We start from the raw sequence: 25,832 nt of genomic DNA, 5'->3' as shown, positions 1-25,832 counted from the left end.
ACTCTTGTGGGACAAAGATGTAGAATAACAATTTCAACGACTAAATAGCATTATAACTCCAGATGTGTACTTACCTTCCAATGATCTACAATTAAACAAGTGTTAAATGTTATGGTCTCAGATGTATTTTGAGACTCGGTAGAGCACTCCTTTTTCTAGTAACTTCTGCAGAGTAATAATAAATCCAAAGATTGAACCAAATATATCACCATTTTTTGCACTAAATGTGCTCACCAATATCTCCACTAATCATTCATTTAGAAGGATTTCATGTAATCTTTGCTTAAATTCTGATCCCCTGAAGAAATGCCAGTTCTTTCTTTTCTCTTAGCTCTTAGTTTATTTTAAAGTTCTGACCCAGTACTTTCGGGTTTCCTGTGAGTTTTCTTCTACATGGAAGATGAAATACCCTTATCATACATGCTTAGCTTCTGTTATTGGGAACACACACATTATCCTTCCCAAATCTGTATTTATATTTTAGCTTTACTTAGTGACATGTTTAACTTTGAAGGAAAAAAGACAAATAGAACATAAAATCTCCTCAATCTAACCATATAAATTCCTGGAATTGTTGGGCAAGGAAAGTCCTATTAAAAGACTGTATCTCTCATATAGTAAGATGTTACATAATTATAGGCAAAAGGAAAGACAATGGGCTAATGGGTATGATTGTGGTTATAAATATCCTAAGCACGTAGTTATGAATTGTTGGTCGACTATCAATTAAAAATTTTAAATCTCTAAGGAGTATTTCATGTATCGTTTGAAAAGACTGCAAAGACATTTTGACTGTCCTTAATGTCCGCAATGAACAGCGTTAAACTCGGCTTGTGTATCCGGTGGGGTGAATGCATTTGTTTCTGACATTTCCCTACTTTTGACAAACTTGCCTTCAAAAGAACTTTCTAAAGCGGTAGAGTTGCAGCACATGGCCCCTGAGGAGAGTACAAAAATCATCAGACACTTCTAGTTGAAAACGGTTCCCTTTTAGGAACTGTCAGTGTTGTACAACACAACAATACACAAGGTTCTGCAAGGCTACTCATGACAACCTTATGCAATCTCGGTGATTTTCATGACAGTTTCCAAAATAGTCTTAGCCACCAGATTCTACTCTTTAACGTTTCAGCGAGAGGGAAGTGGTTTTAAAGTAGAGATCTACTATTACTACCACCCGGTTCCAAGCCTAAATGTACATCTGACCATAGCTGTTTAAAGAAAAGGTAAAATCAGCACTCACTGGCACCAGAGGGGCATCTTCTACAGGGCACTTCGAATCATCTAACAGAGACAAAGGATTTTTTTTCTCGCAACTCTCCTGGCTGATAAGCGTGTCTGCGTAGTTGGGCTGCGGAAAGATCAGGTGACTCTTCCTTGAATCAGCAGTGAGGGAAACCTCGTGCGAATAGGTTTGCAAGAAAGCGCGCACCCCGTCCACGCCCACATAGTGAGAGGCAGGCAGGCCACTCAGTCCATCTCTGGAAGACTGAAGCGCGTGAGAGTCGTGCCAGCGTCGAAGTTTGATTGCCAACAACACAATGACAAAGGCGAGAAAAACACAGGACACCACTGCCACTGCCACTACTAGGTAGAGGGTGAGGCTTGAGGTTTCAGAGTCCTGCGGCGGCTCCAGGTTGCCCAAGTCCGCCAGAACATCGGGAATACTGTCAGCTACTGCAACAGTCAAAGTGACCGTGGCGGAGAGAGGAGGCTGGCCGTGGTCTTGCACCGCTACCACTAGACTCTGCTTGAGGGCATCCCTCTCCAGTAAGGCCCGCGCGGTGCGCACCTCTCCCGTGTGCAGCCCCACCGAGAAGAGCCCTGGTTCGCTGGCTTTGAGTAGGCGATAGGACAGCCAGGCGTTCTGTCCGGAGTCTCTGTCCACCGCCACCACCTTCGTCACCAGGTAGCCCAGCTCTGCTGAGCGGGGAGCAAGCTCTACCCCAGTGGAGCCGTCGGTGGGAGGAATGGGGTACAAGATTTCTGGTGAGTTGTCATTCTGGTCCAGCACGAACAGGGTCAAGGACGCGTTACTGCTGAGGGGAGGCTTCCCGCTGTCACTAGCAGTCACCTGCACCCGCAGTTCACGGAACTGCTCATAGTCAAAGGAGCAGAGAGCATACAGGATGCCGGTGTCTGAGTTGATGGAGATGTAGGAAGAAAGTGGTGTCCCCTCAATGGTGTCCTCAGCCAGAGAGTAAACGATCTGGGCGTTCTCTTTGCTGTCGGGATCCAGGGCTGTCACCGAGAAGATGGAAGCGCCCCTGGGGTTGTTCTCTGGGATATAGGTAAAGTAGGAGATGCGAGAGAAGGTGGGAGGGTTGTCATTGATATCTGCCACTTGCAGAGTGAAGTGAGCTTTGCTTGACAAAGGTGGGTTTCCCCCATCAGTGGCGGTTACAGTGATGTTGTAAGAGGATACCTGTTCCCTATCAAGGCCTCTTTGTGTCACTAGTCTATAGTAACTATCGATGGACTTTTCTAATTTAAATGGTAGATCCCCTGAGATGGAACAGGTTACCTCTCCATTCTGCCCAGAGTCTAAATCATGCACGTTTAACAGGGCTATGACAGTTCCCACAGGCGACTCTTCAGCCACTGGACTAAAGAGAGATGTGATGGTCACCTCTGGAGTGTTGTCGTTTACATCCTCTACTGTAACCAACACCTTTGCAGTTGCAAGATAGGCCCCTCCATCTTCAGCTTGGATTTCTATTTCATAGAAACTCATTTCTTCATAGTCTAGATTTTCAGATATTTTTATCTCCCCAGTATTTTTGTCTAGTTGGAATTTCAACAATTGCGTGTGCAATAATTTTCGGAATGAGTATGTCACTTCTCCATTGGCGCCTTCGTCTTTGTCTGTGGCAGTTACCTTTAGCAGCTGAGTGCCCACAGGCAAGTTCTCTGGAACGTTCACTCGGTATTCAGGCGAGGTGAAGATTGGAGCATTGTCATTTGCATCAAAGACAGTCACAGTGATGATCACAGAGCCTGATCTGGGTGGGCTACCCCCATCAGAGGCCACGAGAACCAGGTGGTGAATCGCCTCTTCCTCACGATCTAGGGTGTGCTCCAGCACTAGCTCCGGGTACTTGACGCCATTAGCTCGGCTCTGAACGCCTAGGGAGAAGTGTTTATTGGGGCTGAGCTGGTAGCTCTGCAGAGAGTTCACGCCCACATCCGGATCAATAGCTTCCGGGAGAGGAAAACGCATCCCTGATGCGACATTTTCATTAATTTTTACATCTAGAGTTTCTGCTTGGAATTTTGGCGCATTGTCATTGACATCCGTTACCTCTATCTCTATCCCGAAAAGTTTCACCCTGTCCTCCACAAGGATGTTAAAGCTCACGAGACAGGGCGCGCTCTGGGCGCACAGCTCTTCCCGGTCTATCCTGCCGGCTGTGACCAAGCTGCCACCTCGCGGGTTCAGAGAGAAAAGCTGCGACCTACCTCTGGAGACGATGCGGACCCCCCGCTCCGCCAGCTCGCGGGGCTCCAGCCCCAGGTCTTTGGAGATGTTGCCCACAAATGAGCCTTTCTCTAGTTCTTCAGGGACGGAGTAGCGGATCTGCCGGGCTGCGGACTCCCAGGGCATCCATAGGAAAAGGAGGACCAGTTTGGTGGTGCGCTCCGAGAGATTCCTTTGAGCGGCCATTGTCTCCTGACCACGATCCGCTGGGCGCGCTGTGTGTGTTTCACCTGGTTCTTTTCTTCTTTCTGTGGTTAAGGAGTCTCCCGCAGATGGAGCACCTTAAATTCCGGGGTGATTTTCGATGCAGTCCAGGAGCGGGTTTGCAGGAACTGAGAGATTTTAAGCTTTTGGACCCTGAGAATTCCAACTGGGCTCTGGCGGAGTTTTGCTCCTCGTAGGTGAACAGCGGCGCTCAGAGTCGGATGAAATTATTGCACCCACTACAATATCTCAGCGAATGTATCTTTCTGTTGAATTGTTTTATTTTATATGAATCCTTTGATTTCTCTGTTAATTTTTTTTAGAAAGGGTGTGACATGCTAGACAAGTTCATCACTGAGTTATATCCGAGCCCTTCTCAACTCGTAGGCTACCGGGGAGTGTAATAAGTTAAATTGATAATATTTGCAACTTATCTCCAACAGGAGCATACCTACTTAAAACATGAATAATCCTTATTTTTGTGTTGAAAAATTTTACAACTTTGTTATTCATTCACACGGAGATAATTTTACTCCTTTTGATAAAATTCATTGAAAGATTTTATTTTCTTTAATTTTATTATGTTGTTTAGTTTATAATCCTGTCAGAGGCTGACATGACAGTCTATTATTAATTATCAACAATTTTTTAAATGTACTTTTTATTATATAGCATTGTTATTGAAAATTTAATTAGGCTATTTAGAAATGAATGCATCAAACAAATAGAAAGTAAAAGGAGCAAATTGTATAGTTGCCTACTAAAATGTGATGTAATGGGAAGAAGCAAAACCAAAGATACAGTGATGTGATTTTTTTCCAGTATAGGGAATCAAAGGATGCAAGCCAAGCGCTCTACAACACTTGAGCTAAACCCCATCCCTGACGTTGAGTTTTGAATAAGTTTCTATGTCAAGTATCTTATTGTATCAGAACATTGATAGCAATATTAACAATGTCTTCTCCTTCTCTTTGGAAGTTTATGTGGTAATGTGAAGAAGGTGGACCACAAATTTGTAGTTTAGCCTGCCCACCCACACCCAGAAGTCACAGGTTTACTGCTTTTACAGAGGAAACAGGTTGTTTTAAAGTGTTTTAGTCAGTATGGCTGAATTCTTCAGACATTTGTCATAGTTTTAAGAGGAAGGGTCTTGTCCCCTGAGCATTGGAATTCTAGATAGGTACTGGCCAGACTGAGGTATGAATTTTATCCTTTTTCTTTCAAAGATCTTAAATCACAGTCAGAGACTGAAAACAAGAAGTTAAGAGCACCTCCCAGTTTTCTCGGAGATCATTTCTTTCAATCTAGAGGAAGAGATTGAGAAAAGGCACAAAAGCAGTTCTAAGGAAAAGGGAGGAAAATAATATGGAAAAAAGCTAGAAGAAGTAGAAGTGGAGGAGAAAAATCCCTTTAGGTCAGTTATATTAACTTTTGGGAACTATAAAACCTTAGGAATGTGAACAAAACTTCAAGTCATGTCCCAAGAGAAGCATCTGTCACTGAACAGAAATTGGAAGATTTGTTAGCTGGTGTCCCAATCACTTCTCAAGTGCTCATGGGTAGACAAAAAAAATGTGAAAATAAACAAAGATAACAAAAGGCGGCAGAAATTATTTACAATGAATATTTTCTTAGGAAGGAGCACTGATCTGATAGTTCAACATGCTTTAACATTTTAGACATTATATACACTATATGGATAAATTCATTTAAGTAGCAAGTTTGGAGAGGTTACTCATTTATTTGGTTAGACACCAAGACTACTGCTTTAAAAATTATTTTATGTTTATGAGTGTTTGTTTCTCGTATATGTATGTGCACCACATGAATGCCTAGAGCCCATGGAAGTCAGAAGACAGTGTCAGATTCCCTCATCCCCTGGAACTACAGTGATGGCGGTTATGAGCCCCTGTGGGTGCTAGGAACCCAATGCATGTCCTCTGCAAGAACAAGAACTCTTCACCCTTGAGCCATTTCTCTGCCCCAACCAGAGCCTTATGAGATATCTCTCCAATTTGTTAACTTTATTTTTTTCCACTGAAGGATAATATCAATTATGAATGAAAAGCTGTCATTTCACCATTGAGAACACATGGTGGCAGTTAGCTACGGGTTTTTCAAATATGAACCTAGATATGAAAGCAAAGTTACTATGCCTGAAATAAGAAAAACTAGGATTATTAAAGAATAAAACGAAACTTACCGGTGTTAGAGTCTCGGGATGTGTTGTCAAATCATCCCCAACGTGAAGCGGAATTAAAGTCCCTGGAGAACTACTGCAAACTATATCTTCAGCAGAAGGCAGCGGTGCGCTACATTTCAGGAAATTTAACTCTGCCTTTCCAGTATGCCCAACGCACAGATTGTAGGAATAAGGCAGAGTCCCCTCATTATAGTTGAGAGAAATCCCTGGCCTAGTCTTAGAGCAACCACCAGATTGAAAGCAGTCCCAGACAGAGGGGTTGGAAGAGTGTCGCAGTCGAAGCGCGATGGCTAGAATCACAGCCAGGAGGAAAAGAACAGAAATCAAGGCCAAGGCCACCACCAAGTAGAACTGCAGCTCGGCTTGAGGGTCAGGGGATAGTGGGCGGTCACTGAGGTCTGGCAAGGCCTCCTGCAGGCTGTCAGCGAATACTAGAAGCAGCGTGGCAGTGGCCGAGAGAGGCGGCTGTCCACCATCGCGAACACCAACCAACAGACGCTGCCGCGCCGCGTCCTTGTCTCCCAAGGCACGCGCTGTGCGCACCTCACCAGTGCGCAGGCCCAGGGTGAAGAGTCCGGGATCGCTGGCCTGCAGCACGTGGTAGGACAGCCAAGCATTGTGTCCGGAGTCTGCATCCACTGCCACCACTTTGGTGACCAGGTATCCGGGCTCGGCGGCACGCGGTACCATGTCGAAAAGCGCAGAGCCGTCAGGCTCAAGTACGGGGTACAGCACGCGGGGTGCATTGTCGTTGCGATCACCTATTAGCACGTGCATGCTCACGTTGGCGCTGAGCGCGGGCGAGCCCTGGTCGCGGGCCTGCAGTGTCAGCTGGAAGGAGCGCAGCTGTTCGTGGTCGAAGGCGCGCTGCGCGAACACCACTCCGCTCTGTGCGTTTACAGTCACGTAAGACCACAGCAATTTAGGTTCCAAATCACTGGCTATGATGGAGTAGGAGATGTGACCATTGGATCCCAAATCCGGGTCAGAGGCGCTGACTTGAGCGATGGAGGCTCCGGGTGGATTGTTCTCCGCCACGTGGACTATGTAAGACGACTTCTGGAAAGCCGGGGCGTTATCGTTTACGTCAGTGATGTGCAGAGTGATGGTTGTACTGGAAGAAAGGGGTGGCTTGCCCCTGTCCGTGGCGGTGATGGTGACATTATACCGTGGGTCCTGCTCTCGGTCTATGGCTCCATCTGTTACTAACTTGTAGTAGTTGCTAGAAGAAGCCTGAATCTTGAAAGGCAGGTCTTTGCCTATGTCACAAGTCACTTCTCCGTTTCCCCCGAGATCCCGATCTCGCGTTTTGAAGAGGGCAACCACCACTCCTGGGGGAGAATTCTCCAAGATACGTTCAGAAAGAGAGGTGATGACTATTTCCGGACTGTTGTCGTTTTCATCTAGGACTTCTATGATGATTTTACACTGTGTGGAGAGACCGCCTCCATCTTTCGCTTCCACTTCCATGGTGTATCTTTCTACATCTTCAAAATCCAACGGCTGGTTATTCTTAATCATGCCTGTTTTCTCATCTAGAGAGAACACGTGTCTTGTGCTCTGGGCCGTGCTCCGAAAGTAGTAACTTATCTCAGCATTGACGCCCTCATCCTCATCAGTGGCTGTCACTTGCAACACGGAGGATCCCGGCGGCAGATTTTCACTAACACTGGTCCTGTATTCCTCTTTGCTGAACGTTGGAGGGTTGTCGTTATTGTCCTTTACAGATATTTCTATCTGAGTGGTAGCACTTCGAGGCGGGTCCCCTCCATCCAAGGCAGTCAGTATCAAGCGATGAGACCTTTGTTCTTCCCTGTCTAGGAGTTTCTCAAGAGATAGCTCCGGGCTTCTGCCGCCATCGGGATTAACTCTAACCATTAATGAGAAATAAGGGTTGGGGCTTATCTGGTAATCTTTAATTGAATTCGAACTTATGTCGGGGTCATTGGCAGGCTCAAGGGGTATTCGTGTACCAACTGACACCGTTTCTAGAATTTCTAAATGCGTTTCTTTCTTCTCGAATTGAGGAGCGTGGTCATTAACGTCCTCAACCTCCACAACGACATGAAAAATATTCAAGGGGTTTTCCAGCACGGCTTCCAACTGCAGCTCACACCTTCTTCTCTCCTTGCATATCTGCTCGCGGTCTATTCGGTCCTTCACCAGTAAGTCCCCACTCTCCCCGTCCACGCTGAAGTGCAGCTTCTCAGCGCTAACCCGCAGCTTCCGGGCCGACACTTCCAGGACACTGAGCCCCAGATCTTTGGCGAGGTTCCCCACAACAGAGCCGCGGTCCAGCTCCTCCGGGATGGAGTAGCGGACCAGCTTGGCCAGCGCGGGACAGAACAAAGGCAGCAGCAGTGTAAACAGTACCTGCGGGCGGCCGGGGCGCCGCCTGTGCGCGCAGCTCCCTCCCATTGTTGGCTCGGGTTCTCTCTGTTCTTCACAGTAGGATAGAGTGAAGTCTTCTGAGGCGGTAGTGCGTTAGGTCCTGGACAGCGGGACCCCAGTTTGGGACTGGGAATCGGTGTCTTAGTCTTTGTGAATGAGAGTTCCCTTTGGAATGTACTCGTTTCTGCGCAGGAAATTCCAGCCAAGAGACCGAGTGATCCGGGGCTTTGGAGTTTGCGCTGCACTGGCCGACAGCGGCGCCCAGAGGCTTTGAGTGGAATTGCAGTTTATCTTGTTTAGAAATCGCTTTCCAAAATGTATATATTGTTCTGAATATGCAGCTATGCAATAACCACAAAATTTAATCTTAATATTATGGGATTACAATGAGTACTTATGTATTTAACGTTTTAAAGGCAACTACATAAAATTGGAAATTTATACCACACTGTAGGATATTAAGTATTGTGTTGTTAATCTTCAGGTATAGCTCAGACCAACTAACTACCTTCAACAGTGATGAACATAAAGCCAATCTTTGTCTAGTGTGCATTGATCTTTCTGGCTATTGAGGAGAAAATCCAAAATATATAGTGTAATTTAACACTTTCTTTTTTAAATAAAGAAACAAAAATACCAGTAATTTCATTTCCAGCCTATTTATGGTCTACAATCTGCTATCTACACACATAGCTTAAGATCACTAGCACTGATTGCTTTTCACAGCCTTTCCAGTCATCAGTCCAGGTACCTATGTTGTGGGTTTATAGCTAAGGGGCAGTTGGGTGTGAAGTCATGTGTCTGCAAGCACAAGATGAAGAATTGAAGATGAGCCTGGGAGATACAACAGGACCCTGAGTCAAAAAGCCAACTGAACTAAGCCAAGACAAATGAAAATATCCTCACCTGTGCTCTTGTAAGCCACCCTGATAAAAACCACACAAAATGCACAGATGAAGTAGTGGGGCCAGTAGGGAAGAGGAAGGGGAAGGGTGGGAGTACGGTGGAGGTGAGGGGGGTAATGGGGACTGAGTGTGATTGAAACACATTGCACACATGTATGAAAATGTCATGATTAACATGTGCTAATTAGCATTGAGAAGAGATGTTTTGTGTAGACTGTTGTCTACTTACCTTGTCATAGATACATACATCATGAGTATCTGAGTTATGTTTTCCCCAAATTAACGTGCATTTTACATGCATTAATTTAAATATACATATGACTTCTCAGAAGAAAAAGTTGAAAATTTTCTATACTACATAATTAGAAAATTAGATTTCCAGAGAATTCTTATTTTCTTCTATTAGCATACAGAAGAAAGAGTGGTTTCATTCACTTCATTTTTAAGGCAATGCAGATTGAACCCAGAGCTGTGCACAAGAGGTAGTTTCAGGTCAGGCTCCAAAGCTACAGAGAACCCCTGTCTTGAAAAACACATTTTTAAAGACAGTGTCTCTCTCTACATAGACCTGGTTGTCCTGGAACTCACTCTATAGACCAGGCTGTCCTCAAACTCACAGAGATCTGCCTGCATCTGCCTCCCGAGTGCTGGGATTAAAGACAGGCACCAGGCTGTAGAATAGATATTTGAAGGTTTCATCTTTTTCCCTTTCTTTTTCAGGCACGGGGAAACTGGGTGTCTCACACAGGATAGCCAAGTACTCTGCTACTGAGCAAGACTCCCATCTCCAAAGTTATGTTCAAGTTTTCTCCTTCTGCCATCTGTTACTTGAATGTTCACCTTATGTTGAAAAAACCAAGTAATAAATTATTTTTCCTAATAGTTAAAATCCAAGAAAATCTTTTTAGATTCTTCTGCAGCAGGTTCTGATACCAGTTTCTAACTTACATCCTATCTACTTCCTGAGATTGGTGAATTGAGCTGGAGAAAAAAAATTAATTCCCTATATTTGACAAAATTTTAATCCCTATATAAGCAACTTCTCTTGAGTAAGCATACACTTGAAAGAAGAGAGTCAAGTTATTTTTCATAACTTGATAATATAGCACTAGGAAACCCAAACCTTTAATGTTATTACTGTAAAGGATTCTACAATTTTCACCATTAAAAGAAGAAAAGACAAAACGGCTTTGCTGGGGTTTGGAAATCATAGCTGAAACTTGAATCACGCTCAGAAAAGATTTCTTTTTTGTTTTTGTTTTTCGAGACAGGGTAGCTTTGGAGCCTGCCCTGGAACTCACTCTGTAGCCCAGGCTGGCCTCAAACTCATGGAGATCTGCCTGTCTCTGCCTCCCGAGCACTGGGATTAAAGGCATGTGCCACTACCTCCCCGCCTCAGAAAAGATCTTTAAGCATAAATAATTTCTACAAACTTAAGGTCTGAAAAACAATAGTTCATTGAGGTATTTTCCTGTCACAGAAATAGAAACATGGGGGCAGAGACTGTGGGGTTTCAGCTGTTTCTCCAAGAAAGGGTCACCTATTAGCTCACCCTTACAGAAGTGTCACATTGAAAACTGTTTTAGGAGCAAGAACTATAATGAGGGGCATTCGGAACAATGACCACTTAATGTCAGGAAGAGAACTCCAGCTGGAGAGATAGTAGAGAGTCACCATGACCAACCAAGCCGCTCTAGCCATGCAGGAAAATAGGAACCGCCCCCAGTGACAAGAGTTTTATAATAAAAAAGTGAAAATCATATCAGTGATGTCTGACCAATCAACTGAAAGACTAGGCTCAGTGAAAACTTGAGTGGTTTCAAATATGTAAACATCGACTTATGCAACATGAAAGCAGAGAGCTAATTATCAACTAATAAAGGGAAAAAACCCAAACTCACAGGAACCAAAGGAGTGTCATCAATGGGAAACTTGGACTCCACTGAGCTGCACACAGGTTCGCTTTTCCCACAGCTCTCCTGGCTGATGAGCGTGTCTGCGTAGTTTGGCTGCGGGAAGATTAGGTGGCTCTTCCCAGAGTCAGGTGTGAGGGAGAACTCTTGAGAATAGGTCTGTAGGAAAGCTTGAACCCCATGCACGCCCACAACATGTGATGGTGGTGCCCCAGTCAATCCGCCCGTTGTAGCCTGTAGCAGATGCGAAGCGTGCCAGCGCCTTAGCCTAAGAGCCAGCAGTGCAAGTACAAAGACTAGGAAGACACAGGAGACCACAGCAACTGCCACTACCAGGTAGAGTGTGACATCAGAATCAGGGTCTGCAGGAGTGTCGATACTACCCAAGTCAGCCAGGATGTCGGGGATGCTGTCTGCCACAGCCACTGTGAGAGTGATGGTGGCAGAAAGAGGGGGTTGACCATGATCCTGGACAGCCACCACGAGGCTTTGCTTGAGTGCGTCTCTGTCTAGCAGCGCGCGAGCCGTGCGCACTTCGCCTGAGCGGAGCCCTACTGTGAAGAGTCCCGGTTCACTGGCCTTGAGCAGACGGTAAGACAACCAGGCGTTCTGCCCCGAGTCTTTGTCCACCGCCACCACCTTGGTCACCAGATATCCGGCCTCTGCTGAGCGGGGCGCCAGCTCCACACCGGTGGAGCCATCAGTTGGGAGGGAGGGGTACAGGATCCTGGGAGCATTGTCATTCTGGTCCAGTAGAAACACAGTCAGGGACACGTTGCTGCTGAGTGGTGGATGTCCGCTGTCGCTTGCCCTCACCTGCATCTGCAGATTTCGAAACTGCTCATAGTCAAAGGATTGCAGCGCATAGAGCACACCGGTGTCGGAGTTGATGGAGACGTAGGAGGACAGTGGTGCTCCCTGGATGGTGTTTTCCACCAAAGAGTAAGTGACCTTAGCGTTCTCACCGTCATCGGGGTCATGGGCAGTAACCGAGAAGATGGAGGTGCCTCTGGGGTTGTTTTCAGGGAGATAGACTGAGTAGGAAGCTTGAGAGAAGGCAGGTGGATTGTCATTGATGTCAGCTACGTACAGGGTGATGTGACTTTCTGTGGACATGGATGGGGTTCCCCTGTCTGCTGCTGTCACTGTGATGTTATACTCAGAAGCTTTTTCTCGATCCAGAGCCTGGGTTGTCAACAACCTGTAGTAATCATCTACTGAATTTTCTAATTTAAAAAATGGGTTCTCCTGGATGGAACAGACAACTTGACCGTTCTTCCCCGAGTCTTGGTCTTGAGCATTAAAAAGAACTATTACAGTTCCTGGAGGCGCATCTTCCCTCACGGGGCTAAACAGAGATGTAATGGTCACTTCCGGCCGATTGTCGTTTACATCTTCTACCATAATTACCAGTTTGGTCCGCCCTTTCAGTCCCCCACCATCTTCGGCCTGTATTTCCATTTCATATAATGAACATTCTTCATAGTCCAGAGTTTTCACTACTGATATTTCTCCGGTATTTTCATGAAGATAGAATAACAGGGACTGTTTTTCATTTATCTTCCGGAATTTATATGTCACTTTCCCATTGGCACCTTCATCAGGGTCGCTAGCTCTTACTGTGAGAAGCAGGGTGCCTGGGGCCACGTTCTCAAGGACTTTCACGCGGTAAAGCGGTTGCTCGAAAACAGGGGCATTGTCGTTTGTATCCAACACTGTGATCTGGATGAGAGCTGTGCTGGAGCGGCGCGGGTCGCCACCATCGGAGGCGGTGAGGACCAGGTGATGAATGGGCTCTTCCTCTCGGTCCAGGGTGCGCTCCAGCACCAGTTCTGGGTTTATAGTTCCGTCGTCTCCGGTTTGCAGGTGTAGAGAGAAGTGTTGGTTGGGGCTGAGCTGGTAACTCTGGAGGGAGTTTAGGCCCACATCTGGATCAATCGCTTCTGGGAGTGGGTATCGTGCTCCAGGAGCAGCGATTTCGCTGATTTTTACTATCAAATTTTCAGCCTCAAATTTCGGCGGATTGTCGTTGATATCAAGCACCTCTACTTCCACCCCATAAAGTTTCACTCTGTCTTCAACTAGGACTTTAAAGCTTAGAAGACAGGGCTCGCTCTGGGCGCACAGCTCCTCCCGGTCTATCCTGCCTGCGGTGACCAAGCTGCCACTTCGCGGGCTCAGAGAAAAAAGCTGAGTCTTACCTTTGGAGATGATGCGAACTCCGTGCTCCGCCAGCTCACGGGGATCCAGTCCCAGGTCCTTAGAGATATTTCCCACAATATAACCCTTTTCTGTCTCTTCTGGTGCCAAATAACGGATCTGCCTGGCCCAGGCCTCCCACAGCATCCCTAGCAGCGCGCAAAGGAGGAACAGTCTTCTGCAGGGCGGGCGTCTGGTGCCGGCAGCCATTGTTGCTTTTGCTCCGGAATTTTCTCAGAATGCTCTTTGTGCTCACTTACTCCCTAGACTCTTCTTTTCTTCCCACAATTGTCCGATGATACTTATTCCTCAGGAGAAAGCCAGAGCGCTCCAAGTTAAAAGGTTGAGCTTTGCCCGGGAACCAGTTTGTAGGATACACAGGGCTTTGTGTAGTTGCTGACGTGAAAATCCGGATGGAATGCTGAGTTTTTCTTTCCGTTGGTGAACAGCGGCACTCAGAGTCCTAAATGGTTACTACACCCTCCTTCCCTCCGTTCCTTTCTCAATCCCCCTCTCCTTCCGTCCCAGTCCCCCCGTCCCTTTCCCTCTTCCCAATCTTTCTTTTTCTTTGTTTCTTTCTTCCTCCACCCCTCCCTCCATCCTTACCTCCTTTTGTTTCTTTGAGAAAGTGTCTTAGAGAAATGAAGTCACTTAGGTTGGCCTTGAAGGCTTGTACTCAAGCAATACTCCTGTCTCAGCCTCCGCAATGATTCTACTTGTGTGAATCCCCTCCCCCATGAAATATTTGATTATAGAATATTTGATTATGATTGATGAAAATAGTACTGGATTATTCTTGTGATTTTAGATTTTCTAAGCATTTTCTTGTATTTATATTGCAAAACAATGACAATTTGTGAATAGCTGAGTTGTAAATGAAGTGAAGTGATATTCCTGTATTAACTCTCCGAAGAGTTTTAGCTTAATGTTAACCTAATTCACTTTAAATTTTGGATGTACACAATCTCTAAATTGTTATAATTTCATTTCTGTGGTGCTTTCTTTTGCATGCCTTTACAACTCTTAGATGTAATTTAATATGAATGTTATGCAATATTCATCTTTCCTTTATACTTGTATGATATACATGTTTATTCCATAATTATATTCGTTCCATTATTTTTCCTGGCAGGACCTCATTATGTAGCCCTGGCTGTCCTGGAACTACTATAGAGACCAGACTGGCCACAAATTCACAGAGATCCTCCTGTCTCTGCCTCCAGTGTGCTGGGATTAAAGGCACACACCACCAAGTATGGCTCATAATTACACTAAATGAATATATAGATGGAGTATATACTTTGAAGATATAATAAATTTATTCATTTTAATGATAAAATTCATAGCTTCTTTAAAACTTTTGTATTATACAAAAAATTCTACTTAGAAAATATTTATACATTTCTTACCTTACCTATTAATATCAAAATCTTAACAAGATAGAGGTGTGTGTGTGTGTGTGTATGTGTGTGTGTGTGTGTTTGTTTAAAGGCTAGGTTTCACTGTGTAGCCCTTGGCTGTCCCAAAACTCACTCTGTAGACCAGGCTTGCCTCAAACTCATGGAGATCCTACTTGCCTCTGCTTCCCAAGAATTGGGACAAAATATGTGCTGTCACAAGAGACAGACAGGATTAAGGTTATAAACTTCACATTCATGTGACCATTTAAACCTTTCCACTAGTTCACAAAAGGCTTAGCTTTTGATGTGAATGTATGGTGCATGTACAGGTATTGGGAAAATAAAAATTAACATTTGAAAAAAAGAAATGTTCAATCTTTCATCATGACAGTGTTCTACCCCTGAGCTACATCCTTCACACAGTTCAAGGGTTGAGATGTGTGAGATCAAGGCCCATTAGAAAATAACTTTAGATGTATGAGGCCATGAGCTCAAGCCCCAGGACAAGAAGAAAAGAAGCAAGAAATTATTCAATTTTAAAGCGGGCATACACTTTTTCCTTTTTGAGACAGGGTTTCTCTTTAGCTTTGGAACCTGTCCTGGAGCTAGCTCTTGTAGACCAGGCTTGCTCAAATTCACGGAGATCTGTCGGCCTCTGCCTCCCAAGTTGCTGGAATTAAAGGTGTGCGCCACCAATGCCCAGCAATCATACACTTCTTATTCTAAAGTTCATTTAAAGTTAAGCAATAATTTAGGAAAAAGAACACAAAATACAGAATGAATGTCTACGACAAAGAAGTAAGTGGTAAGTGGTGTTATGCAAGACGCAATATGTTCTTAAAGATGTCATTTACCATATTATGACCGTCAGAGGAAACCAAGCAAAGACGTAATATGAGATGGCAGTCTTGTATGCATACCTAACTGGTAGCTCTGGCCTTTAAGAAGCACTAACTCAGAACCCACTACAAGCATGGTGGGAAAACCTTTGTGACTTCAAATTATAAGATGAATCAGGTGTTTTCTCCTTACCCTTCCTTTTTCAAAGATTATATATAAAGGATCAGAGGAAAGTAGCCAGGTGGTGGTGACAGCTTTAATCCTAGCAAACAGGAGGTAGAGGCTAGCCTGGTCTACAGAGTGAGTTAGAGAACAACCATACACAGAGAAATCTTGCCTCAAAACCTAAAACCTCCATACCCAAGACAAAACAAAAAGAATTGGAGGAAGGGGCTAGAGAGTTAAAAGCTCTGGCTCTACATAGTGGTTCATATCAGTCTATAACTCCAGTGTACCCCATCCTGCAAAGTAGTGCTCCACCACTGCACCCCGTCCTGTAAGTAGTGCTCCACCACTGCACCCCATCCTGTAAGTAGTGCTCCACCACTGCACCCCGTCCTGTGAGTAGTGCTCCACCACTGCACCCCGTCCTGTAAGTAGTGCTCCACCACTGCACCCCGTCCTGTAAGTAGTGCTCCACCACTGCACCCCATCCTGTAAGTAGTGCTCCACCACTGCACCCCGTCCTGTGAGTAGTGCTCCACCACTGCACCCCGTCCTGTGAGTAGTGCTCCACCACTGCACCCCGTCCTGTAAGTAGTGCTCCACCACTGCACCCCGTCCTGTAAGTAGTGCTCCACCACTGCACCCCGTCCTGTGAGTAGTGCTCCACCACTGCACCCCGTCCTGTGAGTAGTGCTCCACCACTGCACCCCGTCCTGTGAGTAGTGCTCCACCACTGCACCCCGTCCTGTGAGTAGTGCTCCACCACTGCACCCCGTCCTGTAAGTTGTGCTCCACCACTGCATCCCAGCCCCAATCTTTTCTTTCCTGTAGGATCTCACAGTCCCCCCCCCACCACCAAAGTGATAGAACTCAGTGAGATGAGTCTGAAGAACTCAGCAAATCTCTTTCATTCCACAAACACAGAAATAGTTTTCATGTCTTTTTAGGGGAGTCAAAAAGCCTTGACTTTGTTAGGTAAGTCTAAGACGCTAACTATGAGGAATAAACACAAGAAAGGGAGCTCTCAGTGAAGTCAGTAAAGAGGGATAACAATGAGCGGTTTCATGCTTAAAGGATGAAGTAACTTTTTTTGGTTGTGTGGTTGTTGTTTTTTGTTTTTGTTTTTACTTTTGAGACAGGGCTTCTCTGTATAACAGATCCCTGGCTGTCCTGGACTTTCTCTGTAGACCAGGTGGCCTCGAACAGATCTACCTGCCTCTGCCTCCTGAGTGCTGGGATTAAAGGCTTGTGCCACTTACCACCTGGCAAATTACTATGTACTCTAAATGTAATGTTTGCCAATGTATACCAAAATTAGAAAGAATGGTGATTCAGATTTATAATCCAGCCTGCAGGAGACTGAGACAGTTCTAGGCTGGCCTCTGACACATAGTATAATAACTTCCAGGCCAGCCTGGGATACATAGGGAGTCATGAATCAAGACTACCCTATAAACTACAAAGCAAGACTCTGTCTCAAAAAAAAGTGAAAATCAACAGATAAATTTCAACCACTTTGAAAAAACTGTCCACTTATTCTGTTGTGAAGCTAAGAGCACTCACTCAGTACTGTGTGGATGTTCCACTGCACTGTAAACCTGTAACCTTTTACATTTCTTTCTGGGGCTTATTTTATGTCACATTTCACGTCATCTTCATTGATGAAAGGAAATAGAACTTTGAGGCATTTTAACTTTTTTGAAGAGGACTCACACGACCAGAAAACGTGCTGTACTGGCACGTGACTATAGATAGTTGTGTAGTTCAGGAAGAGAGAAGCAAAAGTTTCAATGGAACTCACCGGTGTTAGAGGTTCCGGGTGGGAAGTCGGCTCACTGGGATCACAAATTGGAAACAAGGCCCCGGATGACTCAGGGCAAAGAAGGCCTTGTCCTGAACTCAATGGCTCACTGCATTTTAGAAAATTACACTCTGTCTTTCCGACATGTGCACCATACAGATTATAGGAATATGGTAAAGTACCGTCGCTGTAGTTGGGGGGAACCACAGGTCTAGATTCAGAACAAAATCCAGGCTGAAAGCAGCCCCAGACAGAGGGGCTGGAAGAGTGTCGCAGTCGAAGCGCGATGGCTAGAATCACAGCCAGGAGGAAAAGCACAGAAATCAAGGCCAAGGCCACCACCAAGTAGAACTGCAGCTCGGATTGAGGGTCAGGGGATAGTGGGCTGTCACTGAGGTCTGGCAGGGCCTCCTGCAGGCTGTCAGCGAATACTAGAAGCAGCGTGGCGGTGGCCGAGAGCGGTGGCTGTCCACCATCGCGAACACCAACCAACAGACGCTGCCGCGCCGCGTCCTTGTCTCCCAAGGCACGCGCTGTGCGCACCTCGCCAGTGCGCAGGCCCAGGCTGAAGAGTCCGGGATCGCTGGCCTGCAGCACGTGGTACGACAACCAGGCATTGTGTCCGGAGTCAGCATCCACTGCCACCACTTTGGTGACCAGGTATCCGGGCTCGGCGGCACGCGGTACCATGTCGAAAAGCGCTGAGCCATCGGGCTCGAGCGCGGGGTACAGCACGCGTGGTGCATTGTCGTTGCGATCACCTATTAGCACGCGCATGCTCACGTTGGCGCTGAGCGCGGGCGAGCCCTGGTCGCGTGCCTGCAGTGTCAGCTGGAAGGAGCGCAGCTGCTCGTGGTCGAAGGCGCGCTGCGCGAACACCACTCCGCTCTGTGCGTTCACGGTCACATATGACCACAGCGATTTAGGTTCCAGGTCGCTGGCTATGATGGAGTAGGAAACATCACCATTGGATCCCAAATCCGGGTCAGATGCGCTGACTTGGGCGATGGAGGCTCCAGGTGGGTTGTTCTCGGCTACATACACCAAGTAGGATGTCTGATGGAAAAGCGGAGTGTTGTCATTGACGTCACCAATGTGTAGGATGATTTTTGTCGTGGAGGAGAGGGGTGGCTTGCCTCTATCAATTGCGGTGATGGTGACATTGTATTCTGGGGTCAGCTCTCGGTCTAAGGTTCTATCTGTTACTAATTTATATGAGTTTTTGGAAGATGAGATAATTTTGAAGGGCACCTCACCGTCTAGTCCACAATTAACCTCCCTGTTTTCCCCGAAATCTCCATCGTGGATTTTGATCAATGCAATTAGTGTTCCCGGTGCTGCGTTTTCTGGAATCGTTTCGAGTAGAGAGTGAACTGTAATTTCTGGGCTGTTGTCATTTTCATCCTGAATGCTAATTTCAACTGTGCATTGAGCAACCAGGCCTCCGCCATCACGCGCTTCCACCACTATAGAATAGTCTTTGATTTCTTCAAAATCCAGTGTCCTCTGGGTTGTAATTTCTCCACTCTTTGAATTTAGACTGAACACTTGTCCAGCTCTGTAGAAGGAATAAGTAATCTCTGAATTCACGCCCTCATCCTTGTCGGTAGCTGTCACCTGTAGCACAGTTGTGCCTGGGGGCACGTTTTCTGGAAGGCGAACTCTGTACACTTCCTGGTTGAACACGGGAGGATTATCGTTGGCATCAGTAACTTGGATCCGAAGCTCAGTAGTACCACTTAGGGGAGGATTCCCGCCGTCAAAAGCAGTCAGAACTAATCGGTAGAAATTCTGCTGCTCACGGTCTAAAGTGTTCTCCAATACCAACTCCGGGTATTTACTACCATCTTGTTTTTCTTTATTCACTAGTGAGAAACTAGGGCTAAGAGAGAGTTTATAATTCTGTAGCGAGTTTATGGCAATATCCGCATCTTCTGCTACCTCTAATATAAATCGGGTGCCCGGTTGTGCAGACTCACTTATTTGCAGCTCCGAGAAAATGTGCGTGAATTTTGGCATGTGGTCATTAATGTCCTCAAGCTCCACGCTCACGTGATAAAAGTTCAACGGATTTTCAGCAACAGCCTCAAATTCCAGAACACACAACGGCTTCTTCCCGCAAATCTGCTCCCTGTCCAGCCTACTGCTCACTAGCAACTCTCCGCTGGTTGCACTCACGCTGAAGTAAGGCTTTTTGGAACTGATACGCAGCTTTCGCGTCGGTAGTTCCTGGACACTGAAGCCCAAGTCCTTGGCGAGGTTCCCCACTACCGAGCCGGTGGGCATTTCCTCGGGGATCTTGTAGCGGATCTGCTCAGAGAGCGCGGTGCAGAACAAAGGCAGCAGGAAAGGAAGGAGCACTGGCAGCCTCTGTACCCAGCGTCTTTCGGCAGCGCCCTCCCACATCTTTCTTGTTTCCCTTTGCTTGCTCACCAACCTGGAGACGCCGGGTTACGAGGAAGCTCCGTGCTGCGGATATTCCTTGCTCCAAATGGTCTTTGATGCCAGTTCTAGTTCACGAAACGATTCTTCTTTGCTTGGAAGATGCGGTATAAAAGGATAAGGCGGAGAAAGGGCTCTTCGGAAAGCGCTCTGCGGCTGCGCAAGATAGGGAGCTCCAGGCTCTCCAGACTGGCCAACAGCGGCGCCCAGAGTCAACAGTAGGAAACTGCAGCCTCTGCTGTTTTGAAGTTTTTTCTTTTTTTCAACTAATAATATTGTTCCTAACTAATTCATATTTTAATGTTCAAATCTTAAACAACATATGTTACACACCCCTTTCATATATCTTTTTATTTTTTCAGTATTGTTGGAAATACCACATGGTTTTTATGCAAACCTACATATGTTGGTCCGTTCTTTGGTCACTGCATTCACTATGTTTTTACCTAAAGCAAAGCATTACCCTTTTGAGTGAGAATTTAATAACTAATGTGACATTAGTCTTACCCTCAGAGTATATTATATTATTATTGTCACAAATTTATTTCTTGTTAGTTGTTGTGTTGAAACTACTCTCACTCCTCTTTTGTTTATTTCTATAATTCTTTCAATATTTCTAAGTAATCAATGCTGTTTCATAATGTTTGGAAATATCAGTACTGTTGCAAATTATTATTATTATTATTAATTTTGTGGTTGGGCAGATCTGTCCCATACCTCAGATGTCCTTTCTTCTCGGAAATGTCAATATTCTCTTTATAAAAACAAAGAGAATCTTCATTACTTCTTTAGGAGATACTCATTTGAGAAGACTCTCTAAGTGATGTAGCCCAGATATAGTAAGCCTGCTAAGTTCCTCCTTTTCTTATTTCCAAATTATGTAGTTTCTATCCTACTTTTATATTACATTAATTCATTCTAAAAATTACTGGGGAAATTATTAGCTATCTGCAACACAATATTTTACTTGTGTTGCAAAATATTCCAAAAAATATTTCTTTATTCATGCACTACACTATTATAATGTAATCACTTTGAAATTGGAGAAATTGAACTCATAGTAGGCCCATTACATAAAGTTACTGAATATAATGATATTTGGTTTAACTTTATATTCCATTTAATTAGTTTTGTAAGTGATGGAAATCAAAACAATACTTTTCACACACTAGGCAAGAGACAACTTTCTTTATCCCTAACAAAATAACAAAGTGCCAATTATGTAGTTGTCTCCTCAAATGAGTGTGCACCCAGATGTTACAGAAAGCATGAAGTTAATTTCTACTCCAGTGTATATGTAACATAGGCTGGAACACTGCACAGTCCTTGGGAAAGATCCTTCTCAACAATCACAAAGGCTTTATCTTCCATTTTTGACTGGTGATAAATTAGGAGTTAGCTTTATTCAAATGCTACAAGAAGGAATACAGATAATGTGTATAGTTTAGTCAAATTTTTTTTCTCTAAAATTGGTAACTTATTTGGAATTTGTTTATCATCTCAGCATTTCAGATGGATGTAGAGCCTAAAATGCTCGGGGTAAGTAAGTCTACTGAAATAGATCCTTCAGTATTTTATAAACATTTCTTCTTTTCCTTCCTTCCTTCCTTTCTTAATTTTGTTTTTATCAAGACAGCATTTCTTTGTGTAACAGTCCTGGCTGTCCTGGAACTTGTCTTGTAGACCAGAATGGTCTCAAACTTACAGAGATCCACCTACTTTGGCCTCATGAGTGTTGGGATTAAAGGCATGTGCCACCCCCTCCCCCAGCCGAAAGTTTTTTTTTTTTTAAATTTTTTTTTGGTTTTTCGAGACAGGGTTTCTCTGTGGCTTTGGAGCCTGTCCTGGAACTAGCTCTTGTAGACCAGGCTGGCCTCGAACTCACAGAGATCTGCCTGCCTCTGCCTCCCGAGTGCTGGGATTAAAGGCGTGCGCCACCACCGCCCGGCCCAGCCGAAAGTTTTAAGTTTAGATTTTGTTACTTTTCTTTTGGAGGGGAGATTAATTACTAATTGAATGTTTAGATTCCATATTTCCATTGGTACAGACCCGGAGAAGGTTTATATACGCACCCACGCAACATTCATGAGCTGGTTTCACCCCTACCATGTTCTGTATTGTAAAACGTTTTGTAAGTGATGGAAATCAAAAACAATACTTTTCACACACTAGGCAAGAGACAACTTTCTTTATCCCTAACAAAATAACAAAGTGCCAATTATGTAGTTGTCTCCTCAAGTGAGTGTGGTTTGAGTTTGATGAATGCTGATGAAGAAGCAGGCCTCAAAAGATGCTTGAAGTTGAGAAATCTTGCAGTGCCTACTTGTAGACTAATATAATGGTGGCATATTTGATGATTACTAAGGTAACGACTAAGGATCTGGACACCCCAATTACTTTTCTGTAGTACTAACTTAGAACTAATACGTGCGCAAGTAGGGAACTGTGTGTGGTAGATGATCAGCACTTAGCTGAATGAGCAAAAGAACAATGGCATGTTTAAAGGTTGAACAATGTCTTGTCTGAGCTTTTGGCATGGGTCTTTTTGGTGTGTATTCAGACAGAGTCTCACATAACCCACGCTAACCTTGAACTTAATAAAATACTGGAGGATGAACTCGAACTTTTGATCCTCCTGCCATCACCAACCCTACCCGTGGGCTAGGATTACAAGCATGTGCTACCTGTGCCATCTGTGTGATGCTGTGGATCAAACTCAGGGTTTGGGGAAGCTAGGCAAGCACTCTGATAACTAACACATTCACAGGCCTTGTCCAACTCCCTTGAAAACAATCTTTTCAGCACCCTACGACTTTTAAGTGTTCAGTTTTACATTGCCATCATTTAAATGCCACAAAATTTTAGCGCATCTCAAAATTCCTATGAGAGTAAGAGACCCGGACTTACCAGAGCACACACGCCTTCATCCTTACTCTCAGGGAAATCTATGGATGTTAGTAAGGAATCATTTTTCTCACTGCTTTCCTGGTTAATGAGCATGTCTGCATAGTTGGGCTGAGGAAAGATAATGTGGCTTGTCCGGGAGCCTGAAGTGAGGGAGACTTCATGAGAATAGGTTTGCAGAAAAGCTTGTACCCCGTCGATGCCCACAAAATGTGAGGGAGGTGCAGGGGGCAATCCGCCTCTGGAACTCTGGAACTGGCGAGACTTCTGCCAGCGTTGAAGCCTGAGTGCTAGGAGGACGATGACAAAGACAAGAAAGACGCAGGAGACAACGGCCACTGCCACCACCAAGTGGAGGGTGAGATCGGAATCCTCTGGGGCCCCAGGGGTCCTAATGCTGCTCAAGTCGGCCAACACTTCAGGGATACTGTTAGCCACGGCCACGGTGAGCGTGACAGTGGCAGAGAGAGGAGGCTGGCCGTGGTCCTGCACTGCTATCACCAGGTTCTGTTTGAGTGCATCTCTGTCCAGCAGGACCCTAGCTGTGCGCACCTCGCCTGTGTGCAGCCCCACGGAGAAGAGCCCAGGTTCGCTGGCCTTGAGCAGGCGATAGGACAGCCATGCATTCTGTCCTGAGTCTCTGTCCACTGCCACCACCTTGGTCACCAGGTATCCAGGCTCTGCAGAGCGGGGTGCTAGTTCCACACCAGTGGAGCCATCTGTGGGGAGTCCCGGGTATAGAATCTCAGGTGCATTGTCATTCTGGTCCAATACAAACAAGCGCAGTGACACATTGCTGCTGAGTGGTGGGCTTCCGCTGTCACTGGCAATAATCCAAAACTGCAAGTCTTGGATCTTCTCAAAGTCAAAAGATTGAAGTGCATACAGGACGCCAGTGTCTGAGTTGATGGAGACGTAAGAGGCCAGAGGTGCTCCCTGGATGGTGTCCTCAGACACAGAATAAGTGACCTGTGCATTTTCCTGGCTGTCAGGGTCATGTGCAGTCAAGGAGAAGATGGAGGCACCTCTCAGGTTGTTCTCTGGGATGTAGGCTGTGTAGGATGTATGGGGAAAACGAGGAGGGTTGTCATTAGTGTCTGCCACAACCAGGGCAATGTAAGTTTCAGTAGACAGAGGTGGGGCTCCTAGATCAGAAGCTATCACCGTGATATTGTAGACAGAGACCTTTTCTCGGTCCAAATACTTCCATGTCACCAATCTATAATAATTATCTATTGACTTTTCTAACTTAAAAGGTAAGTTCTCGTGTGTGGAACAGACAACTTGACCGTTCTTTCCAGAGTCTCGGTCATGCACATTCAAGAAGGCAATTACTGTACCAGGAAGAGAATTTTCCAACACTGGGTTAAATAAGGATGTAATGGTCACTTCCGGCCGATTGTCGTTTACATCTTCTACCATAATTATCACTTTGCTTCTCCCCAGAAGCGCCCCCACATCTTCGGCCTGTATTTCCATTTCATATAATGAACATTCTTCATAGTCCAGAGTTTTCGCTACTGATATTTCTCCGGTATTTTCATGAAGATGGAATAACAGGGATTGTTTGTCATTAATTTTCTGGAATTTATATGTCACTTTCCCATTGGCACCTTCATCAGGGTCGCTAGCTCTTACTGTGAGAAGCAGGGTGCCTGGGGCCACGTTCTCAAGGACTTTCACGCGGTAAAGCGGTTGCTCGAAAACAGGGGCATTGTCGTTTGTATCCAACACTGTGATCTGGATGAGAGCTGTGCTGGAGCGGCGCGGGTCGCCACCATCGGAGGCGGTGAGGACCAGGTGGTGAATGGGCTCTTCCTCTCGGTCCAGGGTGCGCTCCAGCACCAGCTCTGGATTTATAGCACCGTGGTCTCCCCTTTGCATATCCAGAGAGAAGTGTTGGTTGGGGCTGAGCTGGTAACTCTGGAGGGAGTTTAGGCCCACATCTGGATCAACTGCTTTTGGGAGTGGATACCGTGCTCCGGGGGCAGCGATTTCATTAATTTTTACTTCCAGCTCTTCAACATGGAACTTCGGATTATTATCGTTAATATCAGTTATTTCGATTTCTACCCCAAAGAGTTTTCCTTTGTCCTCAACTAGGATATTAATATTTACAAGACAGGGCGAACTCTGTGCGCACAGCTCCTCCCTATCTATTCTGCCCGAGGTGACCAAGCTGCCGCTCCGCGGGTTCAGAGAGAAAAGCTGCGACCTACCTCTGGAGACGATGCGGACCCCTCCCTCGACCAGATCGCGCGACTCCAGTCCCAGGTCCTTGGAGACATTACCCACGACCGTGCCTTTGTCTGTCTCTTCTGGAACCGAGTAGCGAATCTGTCCTACCCCGATCTGGCACAGCGTCCCCACCAGCGTACACAATAGGACCAGCCCGCTTTGCCGGTGCTGATTCTTGGAAGCAGCCATTGTTCATTCGCACAAGAATCCGCGTAGGCGGTTGGGTTACCTTTGGTAGCGGTGATGGGAACAGTAATCTTACGGAAAGCTGGAGAGCCACAAACCTAGGGATGGAATTTCACCGCAGTTCCGCAGTGGACTCTGGAATCTGCCAGTCTGATTTTGTCAGTGCTGAGAATCTGATGGCTTTTCGGGTGCATTTCTCTCCCAGCAGGTGAACAGCGGCGCTTAGAGTCCTAAAATGTTACTGCACTTAGGCGCAGTTTCTTAAGCTTTCATTAGGCGCTTTTCATTACTTTAATTTTAAATTTGTTCCTATTTATTTCAGAAGAAAGTGCAAACGTGTGTGTGATAAAGTGTGATTATGTTAATTATTAGGTCTGTGGATTAACATTACATCAAATGGCTAGTCTACATTCACTCCTAAAAGAAAACAGGGCAGTTTTATTTCCCGTTGTTTCCCAGCTTTGTGAGAAAATTTTCAATACATACTGTTTAATTAAGAACCCTAGTTTTAGACTAAAGTAGATCCTTTAAAGATGATTATTTGGAGACTGTTTTATCTGGTT

The 25,832-nt window shown here is 45.5% G+C and overlaps 3 protein-coding genes across 9 annotated transcripts in view; all 3 read right to left on the bottom strand.

Annotated features, from left to right (window-relative positions):
* The window catches only part of LOC119814114 (protocadherin gamma-A4), a 170,993-nt gene that overhangs the window by 82,861 nt on the left and 62,300 nt on the right, over nucleotides 1-25,832 (bottom strand). Inside the window, exon 1 of one of the 7 annotated variants that reach the window (XM_038329456.1) lies at nucleotides 11,083-13,641. The exons of 4 other annotated variants lie outside the window; for them this stretch is intronic. In XM_038329456.1, coding sequence (XP_038185384.1) covers nucleotides 11,083-13,503 — 2,421 coding nt within the window. In that variant the 5' untranslated portion in view covers nucleotides 13,504-13,641. Of the gene's footprint in view, nucleotides 1-1,243; nucleotides 3,665-5,885; nucleotides 8,432-11,082; nucleotides 13,642-25,832 lie in introns of those variants that run through there. 2 more of the 7 variants (XM_038329458.1, XM_038329457.1) reach the window with 2 other exon arrangements.
* LOC119814289 (protocadherin gamma-B5-like) lies at nucleotides 17,326-19,905 on the bottom strand. Its single transcript, XM_038329846.1, has one exon. The coding sequence runs from the start codon at nucleotides 19,903-19,905 to the stop codon at nucleotides 17,326-17,328; it is 2,580 nt and encodes an 859-aa protein (XP_038185774.1).
* Nucleotides 22,822-25,272, bottom strand: LOC119814287 (protocadherin gamma-A8-like). Its single transcript, XM_038329841.2, has one exon. The coding sequence runs from the start codon at nucleotides 25,270-25,272 to the stop codon at nucleotides 22,822-22,824; it is 2,451 nt and encodes an 816-aa protein (XP_038185769.2).

This window comes from Arvicola amphibius, chromosome 5 (genome assembly GCF_903992535.2).
Source record: "Arvicola amphibius chromosome 5, mArvAmp1.2, whole genome shotgun sequence".
NCBI classification, from domain to species: domain Eukaryota; kingdom Metazoa; phylum Chordata; class Mammalia; order Rodentia; family Cricetidae; genus Arvicola; species Arvicola amphibius.
Note: the sequence above shows the minus strand (reverse complement) of the source record. Positions and strands in the feature narration are given on the sequence as shown.

Excerpts from the sequence above, each read along its gene's own strand:
- LOC119814287 (XM_038329841.2), bottom strand. The coding sequence starts at position 25,272 with ATGGCTGCTTCCAAGAATCAGCACCGGCAAAGCGGGCTGGTCCTATTG.
- LOC119814289 (XM_038329846.1), bottom strand. The coding sequence starts at position 19,905 with ATGTGGGAGGGCGCTGCCGAAAGACGCTGGGTACAGAGGCTGCCAGTG.